Genomic DNA, 27,026 nt, shown 5'->3' on the forward strand with positions numbered 1-27,026 from the left:
ATGCCGACCGCCATAAATGCAGCGGTGGCTCAGCAAACAGCTGCTGGGTCAGTCCCCAGCGCCACCATTGGCACTACAGAGGGGGCAGGAGGGGGCACAGGGGGGATTTATTCTGCCATCATAAGTCGCAATCAGCCCATCATCAGCATCAAGGAGAAGACCTATGAAGAGCTTCACAAGAAGTGCCTGGAGAAAAACATTCTCTATGAAGATCCTGATTTCCCCCCGAATGAGTCATCCCTTTTCTACAGCCAGAAAAGCCCCGTCAAGTTTGAATGGAAAAGACCACGTGTAAGTAACATGTTTGCTGGTTGCCTTTTTCTGTAAATTGAAGTATATGCCCTGAGCTTACATTTTTGCAGAAATTGTGTGTTGGAGAGGCAGGTGGAATAAACTGGAAATATATTTCCTTAGAGCTCTCTTGGGAGATAACTAGCTAGGGCTGTGACAGCTTAGGCAATATGTATATAATGACTAAAATACAATAAAACGGAATGAAACAACAACAAAAGAAATGGAATGAAATATTTAGAAAGAAATATGGGGAATTTAATTTTCTTCTTGCATGCTTTGCCTGGAATTTTCTTGTCTGAAACCACCAAAGAAAAACTCTCCTCATTCTGCAATAAGTTACTGGGTTTGCTGAGGCTTAATTTTTTTAACACTAACTTGTTTCACTTAAACCTTTATTTTGGTACTCTGCCATTTTTCTCATGTGTGAAAATAAAAGGACAGGTTATGGTCTAAAACATGCTCTTAGTCAGTTGTTCCCTGCATTGCATATCCCACTTACCATGAATGTGGGTATTCTAATCACTATGAAGACCCACTCTTGGCTAGTAATCCCATTAATTTTCCAGCTTTGTGGGTATTCCTCAGGCAGCCTTCCTCTTCTTTTTCATCTTTTTTGTCTCTGTCTCTCCCACTGGCAGAGGACTAATACCTCCATTCTCAGTTGATTCTCTCTCCTACTTCAGGAGGAGTTACACTTTTTCCCTATCACATCTGCTGGGCAGCTGCTCCCCTGCAGCAAGGCAGTCCCTGGGACAGTGCCTTGGCCCCTGCCATCCCCTGTCTGACAGTGGGGGTGTTGCTCTGAGGAGCCTCCACAGCTCCTTCTCTCTGGCAGTTTTTGGCCACTTCTTTTAAATTTGCCATACTTCCCCTGTGCCCAAAATCTGTGTTTCAGTGGCAAAGTCAGTGGTGACAGATAAAACTGACCACAGGAGTGTAACTGAATAGCAAAAGACCACTAGATCTTGTGGGTGGCTATTACATACATGGAGGAAGGCCACGTGCTTCTGTCACAACAACAACAACTTGAGCAATGTGGAGGGATCAAAATGAGTCCCCCATCTGCTGTGCCCTGTGCACTTGTGCCCCATAATTCATTCAACATCACCACGGCTGCATCAGCCTCTGGAAAAGCATGTGAATTACTTAAATGCAGCCCCAAGTCAGTCATGTAAAGGGATGGGATTTCCCCTCCTTCTGCAGAGGGAAGCAGTACAGCAGTACAGTGGATGAGTGCCAACACCCTGCAGCAGACAGACTGTAAGCGTCATATTAGATCACATCAAAACAAAAGAAATGCACAATGTAACCTCAGACTTGTCTTATACAATTGTGCAGGCACAGATCAAGCCCTTGTTATTGGAAAGGTTCAGACCAGGGTCTTAATTCCAAAAACATTTCTTTAAGTCACTCATGAATATGTAAGTTTGGACTTACTCACATAGCAGCCACAGGCTGGGGACCATGTAAAACTAAAAATATAATGTAAACTTCAAACCCAAAGCTATGTGGGGTTTTTTGACACAAGCCAAGACTTCATGAAGTCAAATTAATATGAAGGAGTAAAACTGGGCTAAAGAGTATTTTTCTAAGAGGTTAAAGCAATCATTGTCATTGAAGCATCACATATATTCAGTTGCACATGCCGTGTTTTGTAATAGTCTGTAAAGATTTGGACAACTTCTGTTCCTGTTAAATTGCAATAGCTTCCCCCCTGCCCCCCCTCCCCCAAAGAAATAAACTAGCTTATAAAATATATTCTTATGTAATGGTAATTTTAATCACTTTGAAATTCAGGTCAATAGCGGAATGAAACTTGATCATGTACTCTAAAAGAAAAAAAAAATACCTCACAGTTCAGAAGTCCCAAGAGAATATCCAAGTGCTGACGAGTCTAGATCCTTTCCCTGTGGAATGTTATGTGCCACATACCTCCAGACACAGCAAATAAACAAGTGGTCAATGCGCTCTATGATCCCACTTAAAACAGAGGGCTGGGAAATACACAACCTATTCCTGACTCTGGCTTCCTGAGGCACCTTAGCCATGGCACCTCATCGATTTGTATCAAAGCCCCTCTATCCAGAGGTCAGGTCCTCCTCTGCCACCTCCCAAAATGCTTGCCCTCTGCTGCTGGGAATCCATGAGGACTGGCCTGGTCCCTTACCCACAGAAGGACAGGTGCTGGGCAGGGCAGCTGGCAGCCCTGGTACGGGGGCAGCAAAAAGGCCTTTGTAATTCTACCCAGCCAGTGACTCACGCCACGACATGAATGCACAGAGAAGACCTCCTAATACTCAATTCAGACAAAAGCCAAGTGAGAGGCCTGAAAGTTTCCCTGAGTAAAGGCTGCAGGGTCCATCCCTCCAGTGTTTCTGTTCAGAGAATGCGGGACCATGGTTTAGATACATAGAGGGAAAATTAAATCCCCCTCAGTTAATGCAAAATATTAAATTATTCGCTCACCCACAGCAGGTAAGAGAAGCCCAAAGAGGTCTTTACACCTGCAACAGGTTATATCCAGCTCATTGACTGGCTGTGCCTCTCAACTATGTTGCTGGTGGGAATTTCTTACAGCTGAGAGAAAGGATGAGGCCACTGACCCTTGAGAGCTGAGAAAAAGTCTGTGTTATAACACAGAATATTGAGAGGTCCTGCTGCAGTCCTGTTTGGATCTAATGACAGCTGTGTATTTATAGGAAGGCTGTACTGTAACACTGTGCTTTCAAATGCACCATTATCATTCTCCTTGCTCACAGCCAAGTCACAGCATTAACGACCAAATTCAATGACTTCCCTATGGGGATCCTCTTCATAGCCAGAAAATCACCAGGAGGAGTTTTCTTTTCATAATAAATACAAATAAAATCAAGTCAACAAACTACTGAATTTTGCTTGGAATGAAAGTTAATCAGTCAGACCATCTACTGCACACACATGAAGCTGTTTGATTTTAGTAATCATAAAATGTGGGCCTGCACAGGTCGTCCCACAAAGCAAAGGTGGCTGTTAGTGGCACCAAGATAGAGTTTTCAGATTAAGATAATCCAGCTCAGAAGGTCTAAAACCAAACTGGTGTCTGACATTGAGCTGTGCCTTGAAATGTGCAGCACAGCCATTTAAAAGCATGGTTTAGACCACGAGAGACCAAGAGACAATGAGGCTACAAGTTGTCTTAGGCTGAAAAAGATCTTTCCTCTGTTTGATAGGATCAGTTTAGGGAATTTACTTAGAATGCCATAGTTTATTAACAGCAGTTTCTAAAGGAATTAATGCCTTTTGCTGCAGCAGTATAAGCTGACTGGCAGGTTTCTTCCTGTTACAGAAGAAAAGCTAACAAAAATATAACAAAGGTCAAAAGCCATTTTTAGTTGCATGCTGCCTTTGCATTTTCCAGTGCTCCCTTCCAACTGACTCACAAGTAATCTCTTCCCAGAAAGCATCATGCACCACTACTAGGTTTTTTCTGGGATTCTTTCTTTTCCTTGCTGTAACTAACTCTTTGTAATGAAATTACAGTCTGAACTGGATCAACCCAGTGCAACACAAAGGTCCTTTGGATAATACCAAGGCAGTCTGAGGCACTCGGATCACAGGAGGCTCTTTTAAAAGAAGAATCATTGCTTCAATGAAGTGTAGCCTGTTGGGATTCTCTGAGATAACTTGACCTAGGAGATGAAGAGCAATCCCTTACTCAGCCAGCAAGACTGGAAGGACAGACCTGGCACCTGCATCTTGGACACCAGGTCGTCTTGCTTTGCTGACTGAGTACCTGGAAGACCTTGATACCTTTCTCTGCAACTTCAGCAGTACTCAGCACAACTAGCACAGCTGGAGATGAACTAGGGAAATACAAACTAAAATTATATCCACAGTGTGGTATACACACCTGGCCCCCATAAAGAAATTCAAGAAAAGCATTTCTGTCACAGCTAAACCAGGCCATATGATAATTGCATGATTCTCTCCTTTGCATTCCTTTACCAAGCATCCTACAAAACAAATGACCCTAAGATGCAATAAATAACTCTGAGTAACACATGTCCATTTAATATTTGGAAACACCAAGGTGGCACCTGACTGCTTTCAACTAAAAACCAGCATGCTGGATTTCAAAGATAGTTACAATAAGAGCAAGATTGAGCCAAAGTACAATAATAGAGTTGGAAAAAACACAAACCAAAACCTTGGCATCTCAGACTAGTTTTCAGCAGAGCACCACAACTATGTAAGGAAGAATATTTTCAACAAAGCAAATGAGTGGAGAAAAGCATGTAGGCATCTTAAACATCTGCTTTGGCAGAACTTGACCACAACAGCTGATCAGGGCCCAAAATAACAGGACAATCCCTACATTCCTTCTCTCGAGGAAAATAAAGTGCCTGCAGGGGTTGGTGGTAGGGAGGGTGACGGAAGTTGGTCTCTCTGTCTGGCTATGTGACTAATCCAAATACATCAAAGCAACTCTTCTGATAACTGTGAAGTAGAAAAAAAGCGTGTTTGAGCCAAGTGAAACTATTAGACCTGAAACATGAGTCTGGGAAAGTCCAGGGCTACCCTGATGAGTAAAAAGCTTTAGACTATAGAGGTAGCATCAGCGGCCCATGTGTGCTGCCACGCAAGCAACTGTCAATTGTTTGTTCTGTCTCCTTCCCACTCTAGTCCCAACATCTTTCAACAGACTGGGCTCTTGGACTGTACTTTGTCTTCTTCCCAATTTGCAGCTGCTCAGGACAGTACTCCTCAGGTTGCAATATCTTTCTTTCCTTACCCTCACAAGAGATGCGTCCAGAAGTTGTGTCTTCTTATTCCTCTCCATACCACATATTTGAATATGACAGATGGGATAAAGCAGGGACTTTTCTACTCTTTAGGACAGGTTATAGCTGCTACTTTCCTTGGTTCTCCTCTACACTACAGTCTTTGTTCATTATAGAAAAGGGCTATGTAAGCCCGCAATTCTCCCACGTCACTTGCTGCATTTTACTTTCCCTCCCTGGAGAAATGTCTAAATTATTTATACCTGTACAGCATCTTGTAGCCATTCTGTTCTAGTATAAATACCAACAAGCCCAATACATTGTGCAATGTGCAGGATGAAAGAAGACCTTCCTGTCCTCAGAGACAGATGATATCTGTACACATTTTTGAATGCAGCATTGCCAATTAAATACTACAACATGAGGAAAAGAATAAAATCTCTTAATCAGCAGCTGAAGATTCCTGACCGAAGTCTGGAACATCCAGATTCCAAAACATTTTCATAGTGAAACTCTGCAGATGAAAACTGTGGGAGAGGTTTTGATACTGCAAGCTATCCAATAGAAAAATGTTCTAAAACTGCCTTTACTTCTGTGCTAAACAGGCATCATAATGCACACTTTTCCTGCTCATCCATCTGTTTCTGTTTTGCAGGAAATCTGTGAGAATCCACGGTTTATTATTGGTGGAGCCAACAGAACAGATATCTGCCAAGGAGAATTGGGTATGAAATTCTTACTTCAACTCTGCACTTTTTAAACTCTGCATCATGGTTTAGCTCTCACTTAATAGTCTTTTGTTTCCAAGGTGATATCTGAAATCCTCTCAGTGATTCCTTCGCTCAGTAGCATTGTTGACATCTGCTTAGTAGCAATATAGGCAAGAACTTTTAATGAAAGGTTTGCATGACACAAGGAATTCTTAATGCAGGTAACGGTGCTCATCAGATTTTAGGCTTTTTCTAACGTACAGGGAATATCATCTGCTTACCCAGTGTGTACCCAGGCATGAACAATGCCCATGAGCATTTCTAGAGCACAAATAGATAAAGTGCTAAAGTACTGCAGAACATATGGAGAATCATGGTCTACTGAGAATTAACATGTCACTTCGCAGTATCTCAGGTTGATTCTATTCGCCCTCTCCCTTCATTTTATCTGCTGCTTCTGCTCATTTACAGGTAACTGCTGGTTTCTGGCTGCCATTGCTTGCCTGACACTGAATAAAAAACTACTCTGCAGAGTCATACCTCATGACCAGTCCTTTATACAAAACTATGCTGGCATCTTTCACTTCCAGGTGGGTCGCTCTGTCTAGTGGTAAGCATATGTATTTACCCAAGGCTCAGCTCTTGGCATGCTCTTTCCTCTTTCTCCACCCTTTGGAAGCATGAGTGACAGCAGGGAGGAAAAGGGATTGAATTGCCTCGCCCCAAACTCTTCCATCAGGGCAGTCACAGAAGGGCCAGCCAATAAAAGCAATTAGGGAACATTAACCCACCGAGGAAGCATTTGCAGATTGCAGCGTCCTGGGTGTAAGGAGTAACAGCAGGTGTCTGGTCCTGCCTCACTGCTCAGGTGGAGCACTACAGCCAGCACAGATACACGGGAACTTGGCAAGAGCAGCTATTTTTAGGCCCACAAAGAGCTGGTCTGTCAAAACAAAATATCAAAGAACTTCTTATTCAGAAAAGATTGACTGCTTTCCACATTTCCTTTAGTTCTCTTAAGGAACCTTTCTGCCCAGGGGAATTCGGTATAGCTGCCTCCCTCACAGAAGCCATCAGTTGTGGCCACACTACAAAGCAGTTAATTCCCACATTTCTCCTCTCAGCCTGACTTTTCAGCCAGGCTTCCCCTCCCTGCACCAAGTCAATCCAGTTCTGTTTTATTTCTGTTTGCCTTTGAGCAGTTCTGGCGCTATGGAGACTGGGTGGATGTCGTCATCGATGACTGCTTACCCACCTACAACAACCAGCTGGTCTTTACCAAGTCCTCCCAGCGCAACGAGTTCTGGAGCGCCCTCCTGGAAAAGGCCTATGCAAAGTAAGGCAAACTGCGGGGCTGTGCCGGGCTCCCCAGCAAGGCTCTGCCTGGGGCAGTGCTTAAACCACGGCATACGGCATTTAGAAGCACACAGAGAATATACCTGGATACTACAATGCCTTTTCACATGCCTTGGAGTTGGGGATGGGTTAAAATATATTTTCTAGGAAGTTTTGCTACTCATTCAGAAATCTACATTTGATTTTCAGCACACCTTTGGGGCATTTTCCACGTGATCTTTTTTTTCTCTGTGTGCAGGTGGCATGTTTTAGAACTTTCAGCTTGTGAGTTATCAGGCAGGTTGTTTATGGGTTTTTAGTATGTGTCTTTACATAGCTGTAGTTATGCACACACAAGATGAATATAAATATATAGGTAGGTATCTATAGCTGCATAAAATAATAATTTTCTTTTCTCTTTTCAAGACTCCATGGGTCATATGAAGCTTTGAAGGGAGGCAACACCACTGAAGCCATGGAGGACTTCACCGGAGGAGTCACAGAGTTCTACGAGATAAAGGATGCCCCTAAAGATATCTATAAAATCATGAAACATGCCATTGACAGAGGATCCCTCATGGCCAGTTCCATTGATGTGAGTCCAAATGAACTTTGCAGATAAGAAATGACAGAGGAGAGGGACCTTTCCATTCATAACCAAATAAATACTACCTTTGGAACTGCTTGGTTCAGGCCACATTGGAAACACCCATTTCTAGGAGATGGAGTAATCCGTCCTAGAGACCAGCCATTAGCAAACAGTGAGTACCAAAAGGGAAATAAATGGAAGCAGAACATGGAGGTGGAAAGAAGAGGTGCAACCAGCAAAACCAGCACCTCTTCCTCCTCAAGACCTAACCCAGTGAAATGAGGTTAGTATGAGGATGCTGCAACTCTGTTAAGAAACAAATATTCATGTCAAAGATGTGTGCAAATTAACATATTATTGTCAACATGGCTTCAGACTGTGTTCACTTTTTTGTGGTAAATTTAAAAGTTAAAAAATTAATACTCTATGGAGTAGCATATTTCAGTAAAGGTGGCAGAACAAACATTGTAGATAAGTATGGACATGAGGGGAAAGAGAAGCAATTTAGGCTATCTTTTACCACTCATCTTCCTCCATGATACTTTTCTCCCATTCTCTGTGCCAGGATGACCTGGGCTTTTCCTATGGATCAGCTCCTCGGAGCAACATTGGGGAACTGATTGCTCGCATGGTGAAGAATCAAGAAAATGCACAGATGACTCAGTCCACTGTAGACTACCATGGGATGGAGGAGAGGCCAGCCTGGGTATGTCTCCTAAGCAGTTGAGTTCGGAATGCTTTTACAGTTAGAGAAATACAGTTAGAGAAACTTATCACCTATGCTTTTAAATCCTTTTTTGGTTTCACAGAATAACACTAATGAAATGTTCTTATGGATGCTGTTTGATGTGTGTGTTAGAAGACTTCAGTGCTTTCCAACACAGTGACTGATAATTAGAGGGCTTCACTGATACTGAGGATTGAAAGGGCTGTTGGCTTGTGACACAGGCTTATAATTTGCAGAACAAGAAATTTATGCATGGATTTTATCAAGTCTCTTGCTTGAATAGGGCGGGGAGAACAAAAAAATTAGAATACTAGAATAGAACGGGATCCTTGAGTGTGCATGGAATGTCAAAGAAAGAAAAAAGCAAGCTCTGCATAGTTCTCAGTCCAGGCAAAAAAGCTCTCCATGAACTTAATTTGAGACAGAGTGCTCTACTCTTTAATGGAGGAGAGTCTGCTCTAGGGATGCTCTTTTTTGATTACTGCCAATGAAGTCCTCATTAAAAATGCCTAACAAGAAGAAGGAAAAACATGTTGAGTCTTGTATGTGTGATGAAATACCAAGGAACTCCAGCATACCCACCTAAGTATCTAGCAAAATAAAGAGCGGGATGTTAAAACCCTCTAAGAAAAAAATCCCCCACTGGACAACTTGGGAGCTTTCAAATCTGTACAGGGACACTGCTGCCTTCTCGGGCAGCTGTCATACCTTGCCCTTTAGGAAGCTGCATTTCCATGACAATGAAATTACATGTCTTGTTTAACAGGGGTGTGGGGAAGGGTAGGAGAAAAACAAACAAACAAACAAAAAAACCAAACCCAAAGAAAAATCCTCCACAATTACATCACTCAAAACTTTTGGTTGTGCAAACTTTCTTCTGCATTTGCAGCTGAAATAGCTGGGGTTTTTTCTCTTCTGACATCCATATTTAGTTCTTCCTAAAAGACTGAAATGGTGTCATTCTTTGGGAAAGACCAGTATGACTATCTTGTTTTGCAAGCATGGCTGCAAACCACCCCTGTCTGGGGGGAGAATTTCCTCCTCAGTGCTGTCTACTAAAAAAAGCTTGCAAAACTCTTTCTATACTTGTTGTCCCAGCAGCTGTTGTGCTGCTGGTTATTGCATATTCCTGAACCATCACCAGGAAAAAAATCAGGACTCTGATGGAAAGAGGCAGATGAAATACTTCTAAAAGCTGCACTTCAAGAAGTTGTCCATGGCACCAGAAGTTAATGTTCTTAAACAGAAAGAAGAGAAAGGGGTTCTGATAAGTAGTGAGGCAACAACATGAGAAGAAATGAAGATAAAAGGAAATAGGTGAGAGGTTATAGTATGAAAACAGAATCATGGGAAAAGAAACCAAATAGGTGTTTAAGTGAAATCGTGGAAAACAATTGCAACATCCAGGAAATATTTGGATGAGATCCTCCCTGTGCAAGCTGCAAACATTTCTGTGTGACTTTACTAATTGTCTCCAGGATCCAGCCCTGCCTTTTTCATGCCATCAGATGTGTCAAGAAGAGGTGACAGAGTTACTGACAGGACCTTGCAGGCATCTCTCAGCAACAATCACAGAGAAAGAGGGGAAGTTTTGCTCGTGGTCCACGTGCACGTGGCAGGGTCTGCCCCTCTCACCAATACTGGAGATCTCTTGTTCAAGTACAGCAGGCTGTGTGCATCTGACATCTTGCTCCCAATTCCGGGTCTCACAGTTAAACAAGTAAAAATCCGTCAGACACACTGAAAGCTGATGACTAAGACAGCAAATGTATTTACACCTGAGCAACAGTTATGCCCTTCCTGAAAGTTAGATGCAATAAAATAGCGTCAGTTAGCAGAAACAGTGTATTAAATAGGGTGTTTGAATGATTCTGTGATAAGATAGCAACCAGGTGGAAAGATGAAAGCATCCTAGGTGTTGATTTGCTCTGATGTTTACCCAGTTCATGTGTAATAACCTTACTGAGCTATACAAGAACACACTGTCCTAAAAAAGGCCTTCTAGGCTCCCAAGAGTTCTTCTAATACAAAAAGCTAATTATTTGATTAAGCATGCTATATCCTGCCATGTTCCAAGTGCAAAAAGCCTTAGCCTACAAAAAAGGGAAAAAGACACCAGAGAATGTCCTTTCCAATTGATAATATCAACTTTTTCCATTTTTAATTCATACTTCACTCCTTTCTAACCATCAACATGAATTCTATGGGCGCTTAGCTTGACCGCCTTGACAAACAAACAAAGAGGAGAACAAGGCAAAAGACCCTGTCACCTGAAAGGTTTCTCCCTTCCTCCGAAACCCCTGGGTGGCAGCACCTGCGCTCGAGCAGGCAGCTGAGCTTTGCGTGAGTCCCACGGGTTTTTCTCTCTGCCCACCAGACCATAGTGCCGATGCAGTACGAGACACGGATGTCCTGCGGGCTCGTCAAAGGCCATGCCTACTCCGTGACGGCCGTGGAAGAGGTACGTGCACCGCTCCCCTCCAGCTGTGCACAGCTGCAGCCGCCGCTGACCTGGCCCCACGCACGGCAGCAAAGCCATGGGAGGCATGAATAGCGAAACTAATTATGAGCCAAGGAATCAAAATAATATTCAAATAAGTAAACATCTTGTGGACAAAGAAGCCTAACCAAGTTTTGGCTCTCTGGGGAAATACCCACTTGGGCAAAGGTGGTCACAGGCAGCCACCTCCTGGTTTTACAGCCTTCCCACAGTCACCCCAAGAAGATCAGGATGGGGTGTGGCCCAGAAAAGCACCATCAGTGAAGGGTGTGGTGGCAGGCCGAACATTTTCTTTCGAACCTACTCTCAGTCTATTCTTTTTGAATTCTTTTTTCCAATTAGACAGTATTTAAAGGGGAAAAAATACGTCTGGTAAGACTGAGAAACCCCTGGGGCCAGGTGGAATGGAATGGAGCCTGGAGTGACAAGTGAGTAAAACAGAGCTTCACATGATTTGAAAGAGGAGCTTTATTTGCCTTTATGCAGTTTTTGCATGACCCTAATGTTCAGTGATGAGGTATCTGGATTGTCGTTTTTGTTATTTTGAAGTTGATTGAGTGCTTAGCTGAAGCTGTAAAAACGAAAAGAGTGCCTAGTAAGATGTTAAGAGAGGCTTTAATAAATGGAAATTAAGACAGAAGCCAGTCTAATGATGCATTAAATCTGATTTTACTGTCCATTTTCAAAACAAGATGTGACAGTAGAAAAATGTCTTAAGTCATGAAAACTGATTTAAGCAAGATGTCAGTGTTTTGCTTAAAGGAATTTCAGTAGGTATGCTAGCAATGATAATCTGCAAACACCTTTTTCTTCAAGCTAAGTAAAATTAACACAGTCCAGCAGATGTTTGAGAGCTGCTAAGAGGAATTCTAAGAGGAAGGCAGAGAGAAGTAGGATAATTCCTTCTTTTATTTGGCATGTGGAGAAGAAGACAGCACTGAGAACAAATAGTTGCAAGGCTTACAAGAGAAAATTAAGTGGAGGTAGCAAGATGACTTGATTTTTCACTCTATGAGGCTAAAGTGTAGAAACTTTAATGAACACTGTATTGCAAATCCTAAGCTAACTTGTTTACTCCTTTGAAGGTCAGAGGAGTGGGACTCTGTTAATGAAGAAGAGAAAATCCGCCTGCAGCACAAGGTCGTGGAGGATGGGGAGTTCTGGTGAGAGCATCAGTCTAAAACCAGTGCTTCTCTAGGAAATACGCAATCACAGCAAAAATGAATGACATTGTACTACTACAAATCTGCTAAGGCCACTGCAGTGATCTCTGCTCCCCTTCATATTCCCAATAAGCCCTGCTCTGTGATCCTCTCATTCTTCCACCAGGGATTTTTCAGTGCTATCAGTACACCATCTTTCTAATTATGCTACACTTCCACAAGCTCTCCATCACCCTTCCTACATACCATCCTTTCAGCTCAGTTTCCCTGAGTTTGGAGCTGTGGTAACTGACCAACCAGCAGACCAAAGCATTTGGAAAACATGGCAATCCCACTGCAAACTTGTCCCAGTACTGACAGTGCTGTTGGTCACCGTCCTCCACCTCCCCAGGGTTTTTCAGACAACTGCAAAGCATGTAAAGACATTTGGGTTCAATTTCCCCTCAATTCCTCCAGGATATCATTTCAAGATTTCATGAGGCACTTCACAAAGCTTGAGATCTGTAACCTCACACCTGATACTCTGGAAGTGGATAAATTCCAGACCTGGACTGTGTCAGTCAATGAAGGACGCTGGGTGAGAGGCTGCTCAGCTGGAGGTTGCCGCAATTATCCAGGTTTGCAAAGAGAGTCTTGAGAGATACAGCCTCTTTGATGGGGACTAGGTTAGATCCCAAAGGCTGGGTCATACCACAGCCTGGTTAGTGCTCAGCCATAGGAAAAGCCTTACTTCCTCAGCAGAAAAGGCATGAAATTGGTAGCTGGAAATCTTCTGTCACTATCCTGTAACAGAACATCATAAGCCCCAAAGGCACCCCTGGCAAAGATAAATGGTTGTTCAAATACTTCACAGTGCCCCAGGTAAAAGGGATAAATTTCAGCCTAACAGTTAGATTTCACTTGGGAAATTCACTTCTGTGGTTTAGCGATAGGTTTAGGGACTTCAGAAGTTTATCAGATGACAGTTCTCCATATATCTTCATTATTTATGCAGTTGTTAGAACTAAGTAACAGTCATAATATGTAAAAAACCCCATATATGTCTTAGCCCAATTTTAACCTTTCCCTCAGGAGCCATAGGAAGAGAACTTAAAAGTTCTCTTTGATCATGAGCACCATTAAAAGACTGAAGCTTCACATGTTTTCTTTGGGTTGCTGGTGGGGTTTCACAGATACATTTTGGACCAATCCCCAGTATCGCTTGAAGCTTCTGGAGGAGGATGATGATCCTGAGGATGAAGAGGTTATCTGCAGCTTCCTTGTTGCACTAATGCAGAAAAACAGGAGGAAAGAGCGCAAGCTGGGAGCCAACTTATACACCATTGGCTTTGCCATCTATGAGGTAACAGCTCTAGATTTTGCTCTTTGCACTGTAGTTGCAAATCCTGACAGTATGCATTTACCAAGAGAGTCACTGAATCATTCAGGCTGATTACATCAATTGCAATTTTTGGTTTGCAAGGAAGTCAGAAAATCTCAAAGAGAGGAAGGAAGTTCAAGTGTTTCTAACTGCTCGTACCACAGTCAGGGTTTATCCCTCTATTAAGTAAGACACTTTTTAGGCTTTTATAGTGAGCTAATGCCAGATTTTAGTATATTCTTCTCCATATATTCTTCAATCTCTCTTTTGTCCTTTCTGAAACTTACCATTTCATTGACAGAAGAGTGTGAAAAAGGAAACAGATATCCAGGACTCGTGCATAGCAATTAACCTCTGTTCTTGCTATTGACTTGCTGAAAAAGTCAATTTACTTAGTCCCTTGCACAAACATATTTGGTTCAGATTTTAGCTGATTTCATGCAGATGCAAGAAACCTAGAAAGGAAGAGGGAAAGTGCTTATCTCACTACCGGCATTTTAATTACTGTGTCCCCAGAACTCTAGGTGAATGCCCTTCTGCGTGGTGTATAAACCTGTAGACTCCCCTTGCAGCTCTGACTGTTTCTTCTCTCTGTTTCTCCCTAAGGTGCCCAAAGAGGTATGCGCAGAACGGAGCCAGATTGACACCTTGGTGTATACCCACAGCTAGTGTTACTGTAGTGCCTGTCAGTAAGTCAGCAGGAGACTGTCCAGTCAAGATTGTTTTCAGGGATGTAACAGCAGTAGAACTGCTAACCTTTTTGCTTTGAGAGTTTATTAGTAACATTTTGTGAGTAATTTTTAGTTCCTTCTCACTTGTACCCCATTTTCACTTGGACCTTTTCCTCAGTGCTTCTTTTCTCTTCTGTGGTGGTCTGGCATCACTTGCACAGTTGGTCAGAGATCCAGGGAGCAGTGCCTGTGAGGGCTTAGCCTCTGCACTCCTTGCAGAACCACCACTTGCATTTCCTCCTAAAATAATACAAGTCACCTATGTTCTGGTAGTTTTTTATTGCCTACATTAATGGTATTTTCAGACATTGAAGAAAGCTTATTGAAAGTACACAGATTACATTTTTTTTGAGCCTGACAGTAAGTGAATCACTGGCATCACAAGTTTTGCTAACAAACTCACCTGAAGGCTGTTACCTGGAAAGCATGAGGATGACAGTGTGAATGTTGTCTTTGCCAACTATCTTATACATTGTTATTTCTTCAAAAAACAGCTGCAATTGTTTTTAGCCCAGAATTCTTGGCTTAATTTTCGTGTTTGAATTAATGCAATGTTTGTCACATTTGTTTAGCAGATACAGAACTCATGTTATGTCTAGATAAGGACATGAGTCCACTGAAAGCACCTTCACTTTACCACTCTGCATGTAGGAGTTTGCTTACACCATTCCTTGCCATACACCCAAAAGTGAGCTTTCCTGAGCTTTGGTTACGTACAACACAGCATCTAGCAAAAGAGTCAGATACAAGTGCCTAGACAGCAGAAGTCAGCCACATAATCTGCAGGTGGGCCCTGGAGCAGCCCTCAGAAGCCAGCTAGACTCAGTCAGTAGCAACTTAAAGGTGACAGACACTGTACCTGCCACCACCCACCACAACTCAGCTCTGTGCTTTATAAGCTGCTGCTTCCTGTGTTTTCTGTCCCAGCCATGCGCTGCCCGCATGGCAACCCACCTGGGCAGTGGGCAAGACTTCCTTGAAGACAAATTGGCTCATTTGTTCTGCAGATGCATGGTACTAAGCACCACTTGCAGAAGGATTTTTTCCTCTACAATGCCTCCAAAGCTAGAAGTAAGACCTACATAAATATGCGGGAAATCTCTGAGCGCTTCCGGTTACCTCCCAGCGAGTATGTCATCATCCCATCGACATATGACCCCCACCAGGAGGGAGAATTCATCCTCAGGGTCTTCTCAGAGAAAAGAAGTCTTTCAGAGTAAGTTGCAGAGATATTTATCTGACCCCGTAGACGGAGTAACCTTGCTACTCTGCTAATGTCATGTTACCAGTTTGCTACACCCTGCTTTTTATTTTCTTAACCTCATTAGAAACTCCAGGGTGCAAACTCATTTCCCCAAGCTTACTTTATACACTAACAAGAACCTGCTTTGAATTGTATTTTGAGAACCTTACTGCTTGCAGGATATCCTTTGCAAACAAACCAATAGCCATTTACTAAGCCCAAAGAACCGTTCACTGTTATCAGGGCTCTTTACAGGAGTAAACCAGGCAGCAGCCGTCCTGGAAATGGTACTTGGGATGTTCAGCTCAAACTGGGAAAAAGCTACTCCTAGAGTCTGCGGCTGTAATGCTGGAAGCCAGCCCACACCACTGGCTGCTTGGAAAGTTCAAGTGGCTGCTTAAAAACCAGCTAAAGAAACAAGCAACTTTGGAAACAGTCACTTTCCTGATTTATTTACTTTCTGCTTTCTACTTAGGGAGGTTGAAAACATGATTGAGGCAGAGCGTCCATCGGTAAGTACTGTCCATGTCCTCTTCAGTGTATAGGGGTAGAGAGAGGAGAAACATGATACCTAGGGAAACCTACAGCAGGAAATCATTTGCAGCTACATGACAGCATGGTTATGACAAATTCTCATCTTTTTTCTCATCAAGATACTTCTGTTGACACTTCTTTATATACGCTACTTTCTGAACTTGATTCAGACCAAAATTCTTTTGCAGATTTGAAATGTGGTCCTGGCATAAAGAAGCTGGATGCTAAGCATTGTCTTTTCCTCCATCAATGGAGATTATCCATTTACCAAGGGAGGCCTAGCTCTGTCTCCTGAGATACTTTGTGAAATTGGCATCTCATCTAATAAGGAAAAAACTACCTTATTTTGAAGTACCTGCTTTCTGAAAAGGGATCCTAATGGCACTCTGATTCAAAATAGCATCCATGACAAGTTCTAACTCTTCATCCTGGAGTTTTACACATCTTTGTGGGAATATACTAGAGCTAGCAGTACAATTAGTCTTGAAAAAAAAAAAATCAGAGGAAATGCTGTTGCACAGAATTGAGCTCCATCAAACCTTGCTCAGAAAGGTTCCCCTTTTGTTTGCTGTCATAGGGAAAAATAACTGTCCAGAGACAAGGGAATTAAATTGTCACTTCAGATATCATTGATCTATGGGCACAGAAGTTCAATCTCCTCTGCACTGGCAGGGTGGGAAAAAGAAAAGGAATACTTAGAGCTAGAGATTTTGTTCAAGCAGACAAAGCCCAAGATGAGACACAGTTTTCTATGGTTTCTGCAATGTGTCTCCTTCAGTATACCATTTCTTGGTGGGTGCATGTTCCCTCCTTTTTAGTGATTTGAAAGCTGTATAAACATAGGAAATGTGAAAATTTGTATGAGTATAGGAACTGGAAAAAGTAAACATGAGAAAGGGAAAAATAAAAAAAATAAAAGTTTGCCATCAGCTCTGCATAATCTGATCAAGCACTTTTTAATTTTGTCTCTTCACACAGAAGAAAAAGGGCAAGGTAGGTACCTGTGCTATGTGCTAAGTGCCAGCAAAAGGCAAAGAGCATGTGGAGTGCATGAGCAGGGGCAGAGTCCCTTGGTATTATAATTTTCTCTCTGTCTGGAAACTGCCCTAGTTAATGAAGGGCACTGGATACGAGGCCATTTGCATGCAGCAAAGATTTTGTCTTCTGACATTAGATTTTAAAGAAATAGCATTAGTATCACATACCCCTCTCATTCAAAGGTGTGGTGAAAGGGTAACAAACTATTCAGCTTTATCAGCTCAATCCTCTGGGTTGCTCAAACTGTTCTTCCTTCCTGCCCCCTTCACAGGCAACCCGACACCCCTTGCTAGTGAAAGGCACCCCTTCTCCAGACATGTGCCCTCACACTTGCTTTCCATTGCCTAGTGCAGCAGCCATGCCCCTTTCCTGAAGTTTCTGCTCACCAAAGTGCAGGATTCTATTTTTGATTGGGCACAACACATTTTGGACCTTGAAAATGTAATCAGATATTTTAATCCCAAGACAGGGTGATTGTAATTATTACTCTAGAGTAATACATTCACATCACGTAGCAGTTTTTCCTTTGTTTAAATGCACCGAACCAGAACAATGGCACATGGCTGCTTACAGCTGAGTCCTTCAAGAAGCAATAGAGAGAAAGAACATAACTAACAAGCTCCTACACAAATAACTCTCTTTCTGTGTACATTTGTTTTCAGCACTGCTGTCCTTAATTGAGGGGCAAGCTCATCAGTTTAAGTGATGAGAATCTTTGAGGCTTTCTTTGCTTAAAAACAGGTGCAAAACCCCGCAAAAAAACCAACCAAATAAACAAACAAACCCCAACTAAAACACCAAAACAAAACCACACAAAGAAACCCTAAACAAAAACAACAGCAAACCAAACATGTTCAATTACCGTCTTTCTGACAAGAAAATCTAGAATCCAGAAATTGCACTGTTTTGCAAAGGGTCTTTAGCAGCTTTTTTTTAGCATGAGAAGAGCAGTAACTGCAGAATTTTTTCCACCTTTTTAAAAAATCCTTTCTTTTCTCTCATTCCAAGAAATGGCTTTTCTTGTCATGCTTTCAAGAGCAGGAATTGTTGCTGCATGCACTTTCCACGGAATGCTTGTGACCAAGTATTTTCCTTTCCACTATTTCTTGTGTAATTTCCATTTCTCCTTTCCTCTCTTCTTCTTCTTCTAGCCTATCATCTTTGTTTCTGACAGAGCAAACAGCAATAAGGAGCTGACAGCGGATGAAAATGCTGGCAAAGATGGTGACAAAACCCAAGCAGATGAGAAAAAGGTTTCTGCAGCAAGTGGCAGAGGGTGAAATAGGGCTTGGTCTGGCTAGCACAGGAGAGTGGCTGAGGAGAGCACAGGATTGGGGCAAAGAGGTGTCCTGAGATACTAAACAGCTTCTCATCAACTCTTAACATGACTCACATCTGGTTTATGTGGATCTAATAGCCATGAGCACAGAGAGACTGTCCCTTCAGTTATTTAACAATTCTTCAGGAGGATTTAGTTGCTTGAAAACATCTCCTGGTTACTCTCTCATACAAGAATCCCAGCTGTGAGAGATTCCTTCCCCACATTCACTGACTCTCAGCCCCCTGAGGCGGTACCGCTTTACAGAGGGCAATGCACAAACTGCACCCAAGGGCTGCAGAAGCTCCTGGCAATGACCACAGCCTCCCCTGTTACCAACTACACACTTCTATCCTAGTCCCTGTTGGCCAGAGGATAAAGGACAGGTAAACCCAGGAGCTCCAGAATCCTCCCTCTTTTCCCTAACTACCAGAGAGGAGGAAACCAGAGTAGCAAATTCAGAGTTTCTGCCTGCAGGTGGGTGAGACAACATATCTAACAGCCAGATCCCATATCCAGGCTTGTGGCATCTGGAGGCATGGCTGGAGCATCTGCTTACAGGGAGAGTGCTGCATGAACGCCAGAGCATGCAGATGGCAAAACTTTCCTCTGCACTTAGACAAAGAAAAACAAGAACTAATCCAAGAAATTCACTTTGTTACCTATAATTTTCATTTCCCTTTTCAATATCAGCTTCAGAGTTCAGGATTGCACTTTCCATGTGTCTGAGAAAGCTTCATGTTCCTTGTTTTTCTCTGTCTCATATGCTATTTGTCTTCAGCAAGGGGCCCCTCACATCATAAAGAGTTCTCACATGGTCATTTATCGCCTACAGGGCAGCTGTGAGGCAGATATTGTGTCCCTGCCCATGGCAGGTTGCCTTGAACAAGATAATATTTAAGGTCCTTTCCAACCAAAACCATTCTTTGATTCTCTGATTTGCCTCTTCTGCTCCAAACTTCTCTTTTTGCAATATTTTGGAGCAAAAAATTAGACGATAACTGCTAGTGGCAGTAATTATTTAGGCTCCTTCAAATAGAAAAGAGACCAACGATATGAATAAATAAAATTAAATACTTGGCAGTTTTAAGGAACAGAATTAACAAAAACATGGGGAAAGGAGTGGCAGGACAACCCATTCCTCCAAAGGCCTCCAGATTCACTAAGATGATCCCTCACACAAGGACAAGTGAGCCATCCAGGCCCTTTCTCTTCTCCACTGGGCTCAGGATGTGTCTCTTCTTTCCTTGTCTCTTTTCAGCGTTCTTCAACAAAAGCTCATGAGGAGAGTGAGGAGCAGAAACAGTTCAGGAATATTTTCCGACAGATTGCAGGCGATGTGAGTATGCAATCAGTCCCTGTCTCTGCCATCAAAGTAGCTTGGCCACAACTAATCCATGAATTCAAAACACTGAACATTAAAATTTCCTTTGCATTTCCTCCCATCAAATTCTCCTTGCAATTTTGAGAGAAGTAAGATTATTAAAATCCTATTTAAAGTTAGCCATTTTCTTCTATCTCTCCTACAGGATGCTGTTTTGCACAGCAAATATAAACAAGTTAGAAATGCAATGCCTTCTGGTATATGCTTAACAAGGGAAGTTAAAGATAAAAACAGATCAAAGAACTGCATAAATCAAGTGGCTGCAAATAGGATAGAGGAGTTTTCTGATTTTGCAGTTTAACTTATATACTGGCTTGAAATTATCAGTCATTCTTCTAGTTGTAGTTTAATGAGTACCATTATATGGTAACTTCAAATTTACCTTGTACTGCAGCCTCAAGAAAGAGTTGGACTAATGTTTACATGAAGTGGAATGCCCTCTGTTTTGAAATAGGTATATGCTTTATTGATAAGTGACCAAAGACTTCAGACTTTTAGCATATCCATCCATAAAATAATGTTTCATAAAGAACATTGTAACCAATAATATTCTCACCATATTTCCTTCAGGATATGGAGATCAATGCCGAGGAACTTAGGAATGTTCTCAATAATGTCGTAAAAAAACGTGAGTTTTAGCATGTTTTTACTAGCTCTGAACAAAGAAATCCGTGACAGAGCATAGCTCCCCATCCTGAGTTACTCTCTAAAAATTATTGATGTTTTCAAACTCAGAAATTTCCTAGTTACATTTCCATGGACATTGCATCTGAGACTTTAACAAGCTGAACTTTTCACAGAGATGATCTCTATAGGTTGTTAGTACTGACAATCTAGAAATGAGCAGATGCATTCATTAGAATTACCACACGGGACAATAATGCAATTCTTGAAGTCTGCAAATGCCCTTTAAAAAAAATTTCTAGTGGCGAGGCAGACCTTTCTCCCTGTTTAGCAAATTTTAACCTATATACCATGGACTTGCTTAGTAACCTAGAAGTTAGAGTTTTCCAGAGTTTTTTATTGTATATAACAAGTCAAGAATTGTAAAGAAATATCTAATTCACAGACAATAACATTACTGAGAGTCTTTTCAGATTTCTCTACCACTCATTTCTTACTGGATGAAGGAAATAAATTTGGCTTTTACTTTGATTAGAGTTACACCTGAGAGGAAAATCACTTGCTGATTTTCATGATTTGTATTCACCTGGGATCATTTGTTTCAGATAAGGACCTAAGGTCAGAAGGGTTTGAATTGGAATCCTGCCGCAGCATGATTGCTTTAATGGATGTATCCTTTGCTGGTGAAAAGGGAGTGCTTGAAACCACTCAAGTCAACTATTTCTCACCACGACACACACACACACAAAGCTTAGTAACAAAACAGCAAATAGTACTCTGCAGTCAGATAAAAAGGCACTCCTGGTTTGGCACACCTTAATTCCAGTCATCTTAACGTTAGCATAATAGGCAGAAAAAAATATCCCCAAAAAGAAAGCTACAGAAGAAATGAGTCAGTATCACAGTCTTCTTTAGGTATCAGAGACTGGCCATATTATGTGCTGAAGTATGATTTTTTGATTATTATATTTAAAACAAATTCAACATAACAGTAGTTCTTGCCAATAAACTTAGTATATTTATCTCTTTGAGTTTATAATGTATCACATATTCTACTACGTGCTTAGCTTGCAATGCAGGCAGAATTTGACTGGAACAAGTGCAGTAAATCATGCTATAAGATGCCACATAGTTACCTCTGCCACAACCGCCCTCAGTTTTCCAGTTTGACATAACACAATTTTGAGAGAATTTAAGTGCATTCAAACATAACCAGAACTAAAGTGTAATTACAACCCACAGCCATAATGGTTGGAGCCTAAACACATTTTCGAAAAGAGCTTAGTCAACATTTTGCTTATTTCTCAATTCATTTTAAGCAAGGCAAAAAGAGCTTCACTCTGGAATAAAGCTCAGTTTTCTTAAAAAGCACTGGATGAGCATCACATTTGGGGGTATTTCAGAAGCGCCCACTAAAGCATCCTACTCACGTACTTTTGGAATAGTTCCAGAGGCAAAGCTGTACAAGAAGCTTGCTTCTACACGAAGTACAAGTAGTACTTCACACTGCTGAAGCACTATGCTATGCACAATAACCAAAATGTTTACAAATATTTTCCTGCACAGCTGAGTCAACTCTTAATGCTGAGGAGATCCCCAACCCAGTTTCACATTCATCCCTTCACCAGTAGTTGCAGACTTAAATAATTTTATCCTAAAAATACTGTGTGTGTTTTTACCTGAATGTTTGTCACAGACAGATGGCTCAGGGAAGATAAACTTTGATGAATTTCGGCATCTCTGGGACAAGATTAAAAGCTGGCAGGTATTGCTGGTATCTTCATAGCTCTTCTTCACAGCTTCTGCAGTGCAAGTGTTCTACAGGAAAACCAGAACTCTCCACATACACTCCATCAAACAGAAAGACTAAAAAATAATTATGAATTAGCTTCAAAAATGAAGAGTAATGTCTCTCCTTATCCTACTTTGACTAAGCAAATAGCCTGAATCTCTCATGTAGAGCCTTCCCCCACGCAAATAGCACAGAGGCATACAGATTGAAGGAAGAGAATGGTGGGAACTAGAATCAGGCCTCAATAATAGCTTAATTAGGGCAATCAAGAGGGAGGATTATCAGCATAAACTCAAGTCAAACAAGGAGAGTCTTAGGGGAGAGCTTTTTTGCTTCCTAGAGATTGGATCTAAATTATTTTACTTTGCAACTGAGAGGAGCTCTGTGCTAGCAACCCAGACTGCCCAGCAGTGGCAATATAAGGCACATGGCAAACCCTCCAGGTGCCTGAGGCACACATTCCATACTCACTCAGTGGGTGCATTCGAGAGAACAAGTTTTTATTACTGTTTTCTGTGGTTTTTTGTTTTTCCAGAAAATTTTCAAGCGTTATGACACGGATCATTCAGGAACCATTAACAGCTATGAGATGCGCAATGCGGTCAATGATGCAGGTATTTTCCCCACTGCAGTGTCCAACAGCTGAAAACCTTGTTTTGTTTTGGTGCATCACAGGGTGACATCACTGAACACAGTGCTGCCTTTTAAGGACAGATCCTAGAGAAATTAGAGTTTATTTTTTTCCCCTGACAGAACCTCTCAAATATCCAAGTGGCAAGCCTTGTATGTCTTGCCAACAAACTAGATCTCTTCAGCTCCTCTTTAATGCAATTAGTGATGCTTTGCTGTCTTAAGGATATTGTACTTAGGGTCCTGATATTCAGGGAGATCAGGGAGTGCTGAAGACATTTACTCTCATTTAAGCTGTGGATTCTATACATTTGTGTAAGTACCAAACAAAGAACAGTGGAAAACCTTCAATCTAAGTGTACAGGCACTGAAACCGGGGTGGAGCAGGTCCATGTCCATTGTCCAAGTTTGCAATTGTGTGGACATTCCTTGAGTCATGTCAATGTTTCTTCAGTACTGAGCCACTCTGGGTTCAGTCTCTTCTACCTGCACAATGAGAAGAAAGTATTTTTGGAAAACTTGCAGTTAATGAAATTCATTCTGAAAAGAGAGACTTTGGACTTTTCTTGCTTGTCTCAGACATACCAGTGTGCTTCTTCTCCTGGGGAGCAGGCCTCCCCCCACAAATGTCTTTAACAGGTCTCTAAGGGAGCAAAATGACCTCTTTGATCAGAAAATCTGTAGTATCACTATAAACTTAAACGGGATGATTTCAGTGACACTTTGTTTTCAGTAGTGTTTTGGCACATCAAACAAATGGCTACCTTGTACTTTACAAAATTTCAGTGATTCTGTAATCCTTTGCTAGAGACAAAACTACACCTGAATTTGGACTTCTGCTATGGTAGAAATATGGGTAATTTTTATTTTCCATGTTTCTGTTCTCACCAATGAAGCTGTCATTGTAAAAACAGAAAAGATTTAAATACCTCCTGCCCTGACTTTAGAACTAAGAACATTTCAGAGTCTTGCAGCACATTAGCTGTGCATGACCTTGCATTTAGCCAACAAACAGCTGTACCCAAACTGTGACAGAGCCTTTCAAAGGCACAGGCTGCAGCATTCAGTGCCAAAGTTCATTGCCACCACACCAAGGTGTTACCTCCTTGTCTATTTTCTGACCACTATTTAATGGTGTTTTTATAGCACCTTCCTCCTGCACCTCTGTCCCCAGTTTTAGCTGATTTGCTCTTAGCAGGCCCAGCTGAGCCATCTGGCCTTATGGGGCTGCAGCTCTTCTCTTCACACTTACAGCCTGAGGTAACTTACGTTCTAAGGCCCTTTCAAATCTTAGTATCAAAACATTACTCCTGGTTTAGGAAGGCAGCTGGACACAGTGAAGCTCCCCATACCTTTACTTCATTTTGTTTAGCAGTTGCAGCAGGACCTTCCAGCCTGAGCCTGGCTGGGCCAGGGGAGCGCCTGTGGCCAAACCCCTCACGGAGCGGCGCTCTCCCCACCCGAGGCCCAGCTGTGCCCCGTTTGTGCTTCTCTGCAGGGTTTCGGCTGAACAACCAGCTCTACGACATCATCACCATGCGCTACGCCGACAAGAACATGAACATCGACTTCGACAGCTTCATCTGCTGCTTCGTGCGCCTGGACGCCATGTTCCGTGAGTGGCTGTGCCATGGCACTGCCTCCCCTCCAGCCCCCAAACACAGTCATGGATCCATGGAACGGCTTGGGTTGGAAAGGACCTTAAGGATGACCTGGTTCCAACCCCCCTGCTGTGGGCAGGGACACCTTGCACTGGACCAGATTGCTCAGAGCCCCATCATACTCACAGCAAACTCTGTTCACAGCACTACTGCCTATGTAGGGTTAATTGTTAATTATTAATTGTTAAAGATATGTGCTTAGGGAATCTAAGATGGCAAGGTGTCTCCTACAAACATAAAAGAAACCACTGTGTTTCTCCTTGAATGAACTAATGAAAAATGCAGCAGAAACACTTGCTGACCCCACAAGTAAAGACCTGCACAAATTGGCATTTCACAACGGGAGCACCATTTGATTTCCTGTCTGGGAATCATCTTTACTCACACAGTAACCTAATCTACTCCCTGTATTTTTGTTTCCTTACTTTAGGGGCATTCCACGCCTTTGACAAAGATGGAGATGGCATCATTAAGCTCAATGTCCTAGAGGTAAACAGCTTTATGAGCATATGTCTAACACAATGTCACAATACTAAATTTTAATTGTATTAATCATTGTACATGTTTTCAAGGGAGAACTCTATGAATAGAGTTCATCTGAAATTGCCACCCAATTGGTAAGAAACCCCAAAACCTCCTAAAATTTTGCTACCAATTTTACACAGAAAACATCCATGATCTGCCAGCAACAGCTGCTCTGTAAGACTCCAGTTGGTGCTGAAGGGCACGGTGGCAGCCTCTGGATACCATCTTTAAACTGCATCAAAAAACTTTTGAGATTTTTTTAATGAGGCAATTTAGATCAAACACAGTGATATGGTATTAAATGATAATGGGCCTTAAAATAGTTCTTTACCTTTTAAACTTATTAAGAACAATTAGAAAGTTTCAACTTCAAAGCATGTCCTCTGTTAGGGAGACTGTTAAAAAACACCCTTCGCTTTTTGCAAGGGAAGGAGAAACAGGAGCAAGAGACTCAAGAAAATTCCCCACTGCCACTCCATGCTAAGTGACAGCAAGCAGCTGCCTTCCAGCTAGAGATGATGGTGTCTTCATACAATTTCTGGGAAGACACCAACAACTCTTCCATTCTTTAACTCTTCTTTCAGTGGCTGCAGCTCACGCTGTACGCGTAACACCGGAGCCAGCAGCCACCTTCAGCAAGAACACACTGAGGACTTCCAAGGAGCCAGCACCATTCATCCCAGGGGCAAACAGGAGCACTTCCTAATTACATCATTCACTCCCCAAGATGAACAGCACACGGGAAGAAGCCCTTGGAAAAAGAGACCATCATACTCTACTGGACAGGACAGTGGGCATATTTTATAACTACTTTTATAGCATCCTGACATTTTTCCTTTCGAAAACAAGGATTAATTTATTGATGACTGAATTAAGCTTTCTCTGCATGGTGAAGACAAGGAGAATACATAATGGTTCTGCTTCTGCTGACAACTGGAAAAGTCGTCCCTCAAGTCAGCTGAATCTGGGACTGTATCTAACTCAAAGTCAGAGGTGTTTACTGCCACCCTGGTCATTAACTCTTTGTCCTGCTCTTGGTATTATCCTTTGGTATTATCTCCTTGTAATGTTTACTGAATATTACACATGAGATTGTGCTAATTACATAAATAGTATGCAACCCAATGACTCAGTTACAGATTTGGCTGCACAGGTTGGATCTCTGCTATGTAGAAATGGGAGGGTAGGGTATGACAGACTGCAATACCAGAGTACAGCGTGATCTAATGCCTCAGCAGAAGTATCAGAACTGAGCAATTGGCTCTCACTTTCAGTACCCATCCTAATCACAAATGTGGACATTGTGTTTTCCACTGTAAGCACATTCCCCATAACATTGAGAAACTTAATTGCCATTTGAGGCAGAAAACCCCTTATGCATACAAATTTATATATCTACACACATCTATTTCCCCCACCCCAAGTCCTATTTCCTAACACTACCGTGAATTTCTTTATTGCAAGAGGTGACTTGTAGCAGAATCAGATACTGTGTCAGCATGAACACTTTGGGAATATTATTCCAATGGGCAAGTACAATTAGTTTAATGGAACCAGAAATAAAATCAACTGGATTTTGGCCTAGGCTTTTTGGTTTTATTCTAAAAGAAGGGATGAAGATGAAATGTTGAGCACTCTTCCAACATCCTCCTGGATATACAGCAGCTTTTGGAGTTTATGGCAAGTGTGAAATTAGCTTAGTATCTCAAATATTTGCTGGTTTACTCCTTGAATACATTAAAAAACAAAACAACAAAAAGAATCCCAAAAACCCCTCACCACTTAAAAGGTTCCCTTGCTACCAGCTTAAAGGAAGACCAGTTTTCAGAAGTACAATATAAAAAAAAGGAAGGAAAAACAAAACATGCAAGGAAGACCAGACTTCGTCAGGAGAACATTTTACTTAGTTCTCTAGTGGCAAAAAGTAGCAAAGCAATCCATTAATGTAAAGCAAAATTTTTAAAACAAATTGTAGCACCCACTCAGAGTTATTCCAGTGAGTAGTACATTTAACTGAAAGGTCACTAAGAAGCAGAAAACCTTTTGACAATAAAGTTCTTAGTCTTGTCTTGCACTGTAACTTACTCTGAAAGAGGAAGAAAATCCTA

The 27,026-nt window shown here is 41.9% G+C and overlaps 1 protein-coding gene across 2 annotated transcripts; it reads left to right on the plus strand.

The window, feature by feature from the left end:
- Window positions 1–26,554, plus strand: CAPN3 (calpain 3). Of its 2 annotated transcripts, XM_066188110.1 has the most exons (24): window positions 1–291; window positions 5,710–5,779; window positions 6,236–6,354; window positions 6,967–7,100; window positions 7,526–7,694; window positions 8,254–8,394; window positions 10,793–10,876; window positions 11,258–11,343; window positions 12,001–12,078; window positions 12,535–12,695; window positions 13,251–13,420; window positions 14,045–14,056; window positions 15,177–15,385; window positions 15,888–15,924; window positions 16,925–16,939; window positions 18,136–18,237; window positions 19,564–19,641; window positions 20,257–20,314; window positions 20,916–20,980; window positions 22,007–22,075; window positions 22,638–22,716; window positions 24,231–24,347; window positions 24,824–24,882; window positions 25,503–26,554. In XM_066188110.1, the coding sequence occupies exons 1-24, from the start codon at window positions 1–3 to the stop codon at window positions 25,527–25,529; spliced, it is 2,430 nt and encodes an 809-aa protein (XP_066044207.1). In that variant the 3' UTR covers window positions 25,530–26,554. The 2 variants fall into 2 exon arrangements, with proteins under 2 accessions (XP_066044207.1, XP_066044208.1); XM_066188111.1 differs by lacking the exons at window positions 16,925–16,939; window positions 18,136–18,237.
- The last annotated feature ends 472 nt before the right edge of the window (window positions 26,555–27,026 follow it).

Source organism: Chamaea fasciata, unplaced genomic scaffold (assembly GCF_029207755.1).
Source record: "Chamaea fasciata isolate MVZ Bird 193981 ecotype frontalis unplaced genomic scaffold, bChaFas1.0.hap1 SCAF_7, whole genome shotgun sequence".
NCBI lineage: Eukaryota > Metazoa > Chordata > Aves > Passeriformes > Sylviidae > Chamaea > Chamaea fasciata.